The sequence below is a fragment of the Aptenodytes forsteri genome, unplaced genomic scaffold, assembly GCF_000699145.1.
Source record: "Aptenodytes forsteri isolate BGI_AS27 unplaced genomic scaffold, ASM69914v1 Scaffold118, whole genome shotgun sequence".
Classification (NCBI taxonomy): domain Eukaryota; kingdom Metazoa; phylum Chordata; class Aves; order Sphenisciformes; family Spheniscidae; genus Aptenodytes; species Aptenodytes forsteri.
The window spans coordinates 2,833,098-2,843,073 of record NW_008795859.1 but is presented as its reverse complement, the minus strand read 5'-3'; the positions used below and the strand labels follow the sequence as shown (position 1 = coordinate 2,843,073).

Sequence of the window (9,976 nt, the reverse complement as noted above, 5' to 3'; positions counted from 1 at the left end):
AGTGTTTTAGTAATCCAATTATTCAAAACGAATTGACTTAGAAAACTAGTTGTATGCAAATGACTTCCCAGTCACAAATGAGCATAGTTTCCTACTGCCACTTCTGGGGGGAAAAAAAACCAAGGGGGGGGAAAAACCCACCACCCCACAAAACACTGTTTTCAGCCAGTATGCTTTAAATTGAAATACATGATTTGGGTGGACTTTTTAAGGGCATAATCACAGGATCATAACAATTTGGACAACAAATACCGCTGAGTCTCTGTTGAAGCAAGTACTGTCCCCTCTTGCCCTGTCCTGTGGAAGCCTTGTGGATGTGAGCATCCAGGAGGGTCACAGCCAGGACGTCTACTTCCCTCCCAGGTTCTGTCCCTTTACAAAATACATGTGGTGTCTCCGGGCTCTTTAAGGTACTCTTTATTCAGGTGGCTGAAGATACTTCTCTTGTCTGACCCAAAAGCAGAACAATTGCCAGAGCAGTCTTTAAATGGTGGCGCCAGTTGGTATACTCGGTAGGGAAGTTAAGTCCTTCATATTGATTATTGAGTAATTCCTCAGTTAAAGCAATTACTCAGCTCAGCAGTATTTTTCATATAGTAAACGATTCCAAAATCACAAGCCGCCACCAGCAAAGCAAGAAAAATAAAATAACCCCCCACTGGCATAGCTGGAGAAATCAGACCAAGCTGTGCAAGCAGTACAAATAGCGTGGTGGTAAGGCATGAACTGCACTGCGTTTTGTACGTAGCACGCTGCACACCTGTTAAGACAGGTAATGGCAACACCATGTTTCCTGGAGGGAGTGCCACTGGTGTCCTGCTCTTGAGTTCCTGCTTTCAGGAGCACTCTTCTGGGATGTCATGCTGAGAGGCTTTTTCCCCTCCTTTTAACCTCATCTTTCTGATCTTCAGAAATGGTCTGTTTAGTAAACTTGCCCAACACCAGGTGAATTGGCTAGGTTGTTGGCCTGACTTACTCTATATCCTATCCATATTTTCAATCTTCTTGTGTCCGGTTCAGTTGTATGATCTCTAGGGGCATAAAACAATTTGGTATTATTCTAGAAAGATAAATATTTTCTCTTTAGTTGGCTTCTGCTGTGGCAGTTTGGCCAGCTTTTTCGTTAGGCACTGGCTAAAAATGTTCCTACAGGGAAAAATATTGCTGAACTTAGAATGGGGTGAAGTGCAGGTGATTGTGGGTATCTGAGAGCTGTTCAGACTGCAGATGAGAGGTTTTTTCCTTCCCTCATTTGTGCAATGGAAATTTCCTTATAAGTATGGCTGCAAAAGCAATCAAAAATATTTTTAATATTGTGCTAATGAGCTTAGTTGACAGATCATGCATATTCATTTGAAATCCATTTCGTCCAGATCTCAGGCTTTAATAACATTAGGTCTGATTTTTGTGGTTTAAGATTTGGTGTAAAATAGGTACAAAGTGAATAGTGGCTTGTAATAGATCCTCAGTAATACCAATTTGCACAACTCTAAGCAGATTTCATAGCAAAAGTGTCTCCGTACAGTGACTATCTATGCAAGACGCTTTCCCCTTTCCCTGTTTTTATGGTAGATGGTTTTGGCCGTTGCCCAGAACACACGTGCACGGATTGCAGTGTTTGTATGTGCTGGCTAAAAAGATGTGACAGGGCCGGGTAGAGCGGGGTTTGAACTGAAGCTGCTGCCCATAAATTCTGTGGAAGCTATGGCTTTACCACGGTGGCCTTCCCTTTCCCTTGAAGAAAAGGAGAGAGGAGGGGCAGGCAACAAGGCTGCAGTGAGGAAGAGAAGTATAGGAAGGTTGCAGAAGGCTTGTGGGAAAGTCAGCCCTCCGATCCTTTATCCTCCGAGGAGAGAAACTACTTAGTGCAGAAGGGCTGCAGCTAAAATTCAAAGGGGATTGACTTAATTGCTCTCACTGATTAACTTACTGGTGCTGCAGGGAAGATGATGCTCTGGTGCTGGTAATTTTTATTTTCTTCCGAAGCCTATAGACCTAGCCTGCCTCTGATTATTTATTTTTTCTTCATAAGAGGTAATCATAGTGTGATCTTTAAGATGCAAGAGATCAAGGTGAAAAAACAATTGAGGAGATTAATAGTGACAGCCTTGTTTTGCTTTTTCTAACATTTAGAAACTAAATTTTCTAACATTTTCTAACATTTTAAAAAACGCATTTATTTGCAAGGACTGAGTTATAAACACTTTTTGTTTGTTGCTGGTGATGAAGTCTTTTTCTGTTCAGATTATAATTACAGGCGTAAAGCTACCATTAGTAACCATCGTGATAGTAAAGGCTTCAGGATATTATGTGTAGGCTATTCTTTCACCTAGCACTGTCAGTGCTTAAGAGTTTCTTTTGGAAAATGCATTTCTTGATTTAAAAAAAATCCCTTCTGAGCCTCGGTGTACCGTGCAGTCTGAGCACCAGCTACGGTGAGGGCGTGGACTCCGCAGGTTTTATTCTGCTGTCACATTCAGTCGGTAAGAGTATAACGATCACTTAAGTACTTGGATAATTCAGTAAAGCTTCTGTCTGTCTGAAGTCAGCTTTGCAAACAAGATGATGTCACTTTGAAAATGTAACACAGCTAAAATATCATCAGTCCTTAAAACTAATGGTGCCCCACAGTAGTTGCTGTGGACCGTGTAGTCTGTCCTCAAGTAGTCCCCTGACGCTGTGGGCAGTGAGGGGGTACCGCTGTGGTGGTAATGGAGTGTCCCGGCGCCTCTGCGGCCGGGCTGTGGAAAGCAGTCGCGGCACAGATGGGCCGCTCTTCACAAGTTGTAGAGCAGGAGCCTGTATGCACAACTCGGCTTATTTCTTATTTAGCCAACCCTGAAACCTCTTCTTAGAATATTTTTGGTCCCTAATTTTTGCTTGTTTGCTAACGATGGTGATTGCAAAATGACCCGTTCCACTCAACAAAGCACAAGTTGGCACCGTTACCCTCATTCTTCTTGAGTGCTGAATTTAATCTTTGATCTCTGTTACAGAGTAACCGAGAGCTCCGTTTTGCCCCTTGCACAGCACTGGATTCCTTGAAAGTCTTTTAGCCTTTATTTTTTTTTACAATCAGATATGTGCTTCTGTAGGTATAAGTCAGTTGATGATGATGTCAGTTAAGGTCACACATGAAATCAGGGAGGCTGTGTCTGTGTATTTATTTACACCATCACACCACCCCCAAAAAAAAATGTTTTACCGAGGCGCAGAAGCACTGAGTCTGGTGTTCTTTTGGGGAGTAAAAAGTATAAAATTAAATGCAGGGCTGTGTTACGTTCAGGAGTGACAAAAGTGTGTTACTTTCTCTGAGTGTATGCTCTACCAATTCTGCACTTGTAGAATCAAATTTTTGTCATAAAACTACACACGAAAAAGAGCCCAATGGAAAACACTTGATACGGCAAGACGAAACCGTTAAAATGCCTGTGAGGCAGCCACGGGACAGAATTAAGTTCTATCTTATGCACAACATGTGGTCCTGTAATTACAGACCATGGTTGTAATGCCATTGCAGATGGTTGTCCAGGCAACGGGAGTCCTGATTCTTTGCTTATCTTTGTAACCTAAATACTGTAATTGTTTTTACAAAACTACACAGATGATAACTGAATTTAGCCTTTCGTACTGTAATGACAAAGCTGATGCTCCTCGTGTATCAGCAGTGTTTAACCCAGCATCCTAACGACTTCATCGGTCTCCCCCCTCCTTGGCTGGATTACAGTGGCAGCAGGAGAGGGCTGCTGTGGCTCCCAGCCCCGACAGGCTGGATCATCAGCTGTGCACGGGGAGTGCGCAGAAGCACTTGACAAACCTTTCCTCGTCGCTCCTGGTGGTAGGCCAGGGGCTGTGACATAGTTCCCTGTGCTGCTCTGTCCCCCTGAAAGTATTTCTCCCACCGTTGCTTGTGTAATTCCCACCCAGTATGTGCTACTGCCTGTCACTCTGGCGTCCCCGTTAGCCTGGCTCTCTAGAATTTGTCTGTGCACCTATTTTTGTGCTGTCTTTGCGCTCCTGAGCTGCCCAAGAAGGTGGCTGACTTCCCAGAGTTTTCAGAAAGTTGCCCAAGCGTGACAGCTTTCTTGCTAAAGAAATTTAAAGTGTAGTAATGTGGAGTTAAGGACAGACGTTTCTGGAAAGTTCTTCTCATGTAGACCCAGCAGCCTCTATAACCAGCTGTAGGTGGAGCAGCACCATGCGCCCTGGCTGTAGCAGCATTGCTCATGACACAGCCCTCTGTGCATGCAGAGTGGTAATGATCACACAGTGAAATTCAAGAACAACTAAAAGTACACCCGAGTGATTGCTGTGCTTTCAGGTTGCACAAGGATTGCATGCTGTCATCGTTGCTTTTTCTCATTAGTATACTTATTTTCACTAGGAAACAGGACAATAAACAAAATCGTGTCATGACGGACTTGGTGACTAGAGATCACTAGGGACACGGTAACCCCTGTTTGTGCTTCTCTGGATGCTCCTCCAGGTACTCCTTCAAATCTCACAGAAGAGAGCCCCAGGGCACAGTGCGTGCTCCTCCACAGGAAGCATCTGGCTGCGCCTGGTGCAAGGAGCTATTTTTACCTCTGTATCGGGGAATTCATTTGGGAGTCTGTATCTCCAGCTCTACCAGACAGATGTTTCTTAGCGCTTTGGCCTGTGGGTGTATGTAAAACCATTGTTGCCTTATCAGGAGCAGCAGTAACACTGGCAGTGCAGGGGTCTTCAAGAACACCCCTCGGCATCGTACAGTTGACCGTTTCTATCTTTGAGTCTGAGCACTGCTGTAGTCAAGGCCTGGTTTTATAAGGCTGTTCCGCAAGGAAAACCCAGCGGTGTAACAGTTTTCCATGTATTCATAACCTGAGCAAGAAAAAGCTGTTTCTTTTCTCTTTAAATGAAACATTGTCCTTGTCAATTGTCTTGTTCCATGTCATCGGGCCCATGTGGGACATCGGTCTCCCGTAGCGTGGGGCCGGCACCGGCTACGGGATCCTGCTCTAGCATGGCTGAGGAAATGCAACAGCAGCCAGAGCTTTGGAGGTCCCAGTGAGCACATCTCGGCTAAGGCGCCCTGTAGCACCCATGTCTGTGCCGGTACCGCTGGGCCTGGCCGTGTGTTAGATTCCCCATTTTGCATTTCTCTTCAGAGGTGGTGCGCTTTAGTGCTTTCTTCCTTGTTCTTGTCCAGGGGTGTTACTAATTCCTGTATCCCTGAAGTAAGTGGAAAACCCCCAACAAGACAGAGGGACACGCTAGCCCATTTCTCAGAACTCCACTTTTATCTTGTAACAGCATTAGTGACTTAGTCTGTCTGAAGTTAATCCTTTAAATGTGTTAACTCCAAACAAATGAGTTCCCTATGCTGCTCTGGCCTAGAGTATAATTAGGCTTTCTATGAACTTAGAGCACTTCTAATTGAAACAGTCATGAAACAGAAAAACCTTTTGTGGCATTTGCTTGATTGCATATCACTTCATTAATAGCAGAATTCAGCTGTTCCTGGCTGTAGAGTGAGGATCTCTGTATGTGCAAGGTAACTCACTGTTACAATTCTACATCTGTTTACTGACAGGGCGACTGCATGTCAGGATGGCAACTTCAAACCTGGAGAACCAGCTACAGAGTGCCCAGAAGAATCTGTTGTTTCTCCAGCGAGAACATGCCAACACCCTGAAAGGCCTGCACGCGGAGATTCGACGCCTGCAGCAGCACTGCACAGGTAGCTGGGAGAGGATGCTGATGCTGATTCGGTGCTTAATTCTTTTCACAGGAATGGTGTAACTGCTTCCTACTTCAGTAGTGAAACCTCAGCAACAAAGCCCAGCACCAGGGTATATCTAGGGTGATCAGCATGTATCTCGGGGCACAACTGTGTGATCGTTAAGCAAAAATTTTAAAAAAAAGAGCAATGTGTCACCTGATGGTTCCAGTTGTTTTACAGATTTGATAATTTGCAGTGGATCTCCTATTATTGCTTCAGGTGGGGGGAAGAGTTAGTTATATTTTTATTGAAGTATGGCGTTGTAAATATGCTCACCGGGTGGGGTATGGGGTAGATGATCATGTTCTAACAAAAATAAACAACTTTTTTCCTCAGATTTAACCTATGAGCTGACTGTAAAGAGTTCAGACTTGTCAGGTAAGGAATACGTAGCATTTTTCTTTTAACGTTCATGTTAAACTTCCTCACCTTTTTCAGTGTTTGTATTTTCTCCATTACAAGCAGGTGAGAATACTTTGCACTTGGGATGTTGACTTTATAAATTCTAAAGGTATAAGAGTAGTTTTCTACTTTCCAGACTTACTGTTATTTATGAAGTAAATGTCACAAGTTCTTTACCAAGGCCACGTAGGAAATCTTTGAAAGAGCCAGGAATAGAGTGTAGAACTGCTGACTCCTCTCTCTGACTAGACAGTCAGTTCCGTGCACACTATATGGGAACACGGGACATGAATTTTAGGGGCAGAAGAGTGAGACTATTATTAAAACTTAGCTGGTACTGTAATTACACCACAAAGCTTTTATTTTTTTTTTATACACACACACACACACACACACTAGATTCTAGTTCTTTCAGATGTATTATGTTACCAACAGGTGAAGCACAGGAATAAAATACTGCCTGGGAGTAACCTCCCAGATCAGGGACAGTGTGGGACAAGAGGTGTATTGCAAATGAGAGAGAACGTGGGCAAATTCAGCAGAGCAACTGAATTCAGTTCAGCTTGAATAAGCTGAAGTTCCTCTTGATAACTAGAGGATTTGCAAAATGGCTCCAATTTCGAGCAAGTTCAGCAAGCATGGTTTCTGTAATCCCTGTTCCCCAGAACATGTGAAGCGTCTCTACTTAGTATCAACAGTATTAAACACTGCTAAACCATGGTGAGTAGCGCTAGCTCATCATCATTTCCTTAAAAGCTGTCCTGGTGCTTCTGAAGATGAAGTCATTTTAAGAGTATTAGCTGAAGTTAGGCTTAGGGATTTTTCTTACGGCTTTGGAATAGCAAAAGGAACCCTCTTGCACTATTTTGCTTAATGGCTATTGTTAACTTGAAACGCTTCTGCTTTTCCCATTCTTCTAGGAAATGGGAGTTCAAGAAGTGATGAACTCAAAAGAAAGTGCGAAGATCTTGAAGCTCAGCTGAAAGTCAAAGAGGCTGAAAATAATGAATTACTGAAAGAACTTGAACAAAAGAACGCGATGATAATGGTGCTGGAAAACACTATTAAAGAAAGAGAAAAGAAGTATTTGGAAGAGTTAAAAATGAAAAGCCATAAGCTCAATATGTTGTCAAGCGAACTAGAGCAGAGAGCGAGCACTATTGCTTATTTAACTTCTCAACTGCATGCTACTAAGAAGAAGCTGATGAGTTCAAGCGGGACTTCGGAGGGGACCCCTTCTGGCAGTCCCGTGTTGTCCAACTATAAGCCGTCCCCTCCCAAAGATAAACTGCCAGAGACTCCACGGCGCAGAATGAAGAAGAGTCTGTCAACACCACTCAACCCCGAGTTTGAAGAGGCCTACAGAATAGGATCGGATAGCCGGAAGCTGCTGTTAAGAGAGCCTGTGGATGCCATGCCTGATCCCACTCCGTTTCTGTTGGCCAGGGAAACGGCAGAGGTACATCTTATTAAGGAGAGGCCGTTAGTTATTCCACCAATTGCTTCAGATCGTGCATCCGGTGAATCGCACAGCCCAGCCCGAGAGAAGCCGCACAAGGCACACATTGGGGTGGCGCATCGCATCCACCATGTCACGCCATCCCAGCCTCAGCCGGAGGTTGAAACGCTGGCAGTGGATCAGGTCCAGGGAAGCAAAGTGGTCAGAAAGCACTCAGGGACAGACAGAACTGTTTGAGTAAAATCACGGAAATGCTCTACTCTGTTGCTGTTTATGCACTGTGATCCTGTAGGATAAATAGCACCTGCAGTAAAGTTTCTTTTGACGCCCCATGCATGCCAAACTTCTTCCAGATACATCATTAATAGATTATGCTCCTCTAATGACACCCAGTATGACTGTGTTCATATGGCAAGGTATATAACTACTAAATGCTGTGGCCAAATCAGGGGTACCTGACTGCTTGCTGCTGAGCACTGCTCCATTTATTGTAACTACACGTGTGGACAAAGGCACAGGCTGTAGGCTGTGTTATTAATCAATATTAGTGAAACCAACCTTAACTATGAACCTGCAGCAACATGTAGTGGCTGTTAACATTTGAACTATCAGTGGTTCTTTTGTCTTCACTGTGTACGTAAGCACTGCATACCCAAACACTAACCTCTGTGACAAAGCCTTTCTCACAGTAGCATTGACGATTAATCCTAAATACTTTGGTTTGTGGCTTTAAGTAAAAAGGGAGGGGGGATAAAGCACTCTTTTAAAGGGTTAATGAACCTCAGAGAGAGAGTATGAACACTGTTGTTTGGGGTTTGTTTTTTTTTTTTTAAATTAAATGGCTCCATTACACTTTACACTAGTCAGTACACTGCACTTGTAGCACCTTCCATACTGGCTCAGAGCTCCTTTTCCAGGGAGAAAACCTAACTGGCTGTCCAATATGGAAATGGTTCTTTATGCTCTAATCTGCACTTTTTGTAAAGGGATTATTTGTTTCCTGAAAACCTTAGTCTTGTTCTGGGCATCATCAGACAGTGCTGGCTTCTGCCAGCTTAGAAACCTGAGCTGTCCCTCTAAACTGCCTGTATTTAGTTTTAAATTTAACTGACGTAACCCGTTCATACAGGAGGAGAACCTGGCATCCGTGATTTTTGTCCTTGTGGATTGGGATGGACTTGCCTTGCACTTGCCCTGGTTCCCCTACTCCTTTCTAGTAAGCAACAGGTAGGCTCTACAGCTGTTAGACTACTTGATGATTTTTTTATTATTATTTTTTTCCTAGGAAAGAAAGGCATACTGAGCTGTGAGAGCATGTAATTTTGGGAAAGGAGCACAAATTTGACCATTTTTCTTAAATTGTGATCAGCACCTCCAGCTCACCCCTGCTTCACTCTGCAGCCTCTGAGTAGGACCAGCAAGAAACAATGGCTCCCAAATGCTGCTAAGCTTATGATGTGCCTTCAGAAACCTGGAACGCATAATCTCTGTGAAAGCTGATGAAGGATCCCTGCCTGCCCTCCTTCCTTCCCCTTGCCAGCTGTAGTCTGCCCCTCTTAAGCTTTTTCTGCAGCTGTGTGTCGGTGTGTCTCTCCCTCTGGAGCCTTAGATCGCTGTCAGCTTCCCCCACAAAGGCACTGGCAGGATGACAAAAGCTGTTCTTCCTAACTGTGGTACTGCTAAATTTCCTGTGCAGCATGACAACTTACAGCAGGGTTGTTCCCGCTCAGAGAGGGTTTGACTGTGCACTAGCCCTAAGGCCTCCTGTGCCCCCTCACGACTCAGTCACTTGCTGTTCTGAAGCCCGAGAAAGACAACCTCCTTGCCGGTTGCGTGGTAGGATTTGTTTCATGACTGGTGGGGAGGGATAGGGAAAAGCTGTGTCCTGGAACATGGCTGGTTAAAGAAAGCTTGTTATTCTGTGGTTTACTATTTTTAAGTGTATTGCATTAACCAGCAGTGGTTTGGGGTTTTTTGGTGGTGGTTGCCGTATTTTTATGGCGATCGATTGTATGACTGATCGGCCCTGCCACTTGTTCAAGGATGATGGAAGGCACTGCTTCTAAGCACAGCAGAAGTGATGCTTTGGGCAATTAAAAACATTTCTTACAACCATACAGGCAAACCTTAGTCTTTGTGTGTGCGAGACTAACTTCTTACCTCTTTCGTATACATAGACCAGCCTGGAGCCTTTCTGAAAGGAAACACATATTGCGAAAAACACTTTCCTCTTCACACGTGTTTATTGATAGCACTAGCTTGGTTGTATCGTGCTATTTAAAGTCAGGTGTGCCTAAGTGAACACTACCCCACCCATGGTGCGGAATCTCTGCCTGGTTTGACTTCTTTTT

At 44.1% G+C, this 9,976-nt stretch overlaps 1 protein-coding gene across 1 annotated transcript; it reads left to right on the top strand.

Moving 5' to 3' along the window:
• The first annotated feature begins 5,583 nt into the window (after positions 1-5,583).
• Positions 5,584-9,742, top strand: CCDC92 (coiled-coil domain containing 92). Its single transcript, XM_009283932.2, has 3 exons — positions 5,584-5,722; positions 6,101-6,142; positions 7,087-9,742. Exons 1-3 carry the CDS (start codon positions 5,593-5,595, stop codon positions 7,860-7,862), a joined length of 948 nt encoding a protein of 315 aa, XP_009282207.1. The 5' UTR covers positions 5,584-5,592; the 3' UTR covers positions 7,863-9,742.
• Positions 9,743-9,976: the final 234 nt, after the last annotated feature.

Coding starts and splice junctions, on each gene's coding strand:
- CCDC92 (XM_009283932.2), top strand. CDS start 5,593: ATGGCAACTTCAAACCTGGAGAACCAGCTACAGAGTGCCCAGAAGAAT. Junction 5,723..6,100: donor CCTGCAGCAGCACTGCACAG/GTAGCTGGGAGA, acceptor TTTTTTCCTCAG/ATTTAACCTATGAGCTGACT. Junction 6,143..7,086: donor AAAGAGTTCAGACTTGTCAG/GTAAGGAATACG, acceptor CCATTCTTCTAG/GAAATGGGAGTTCAAGAAGT.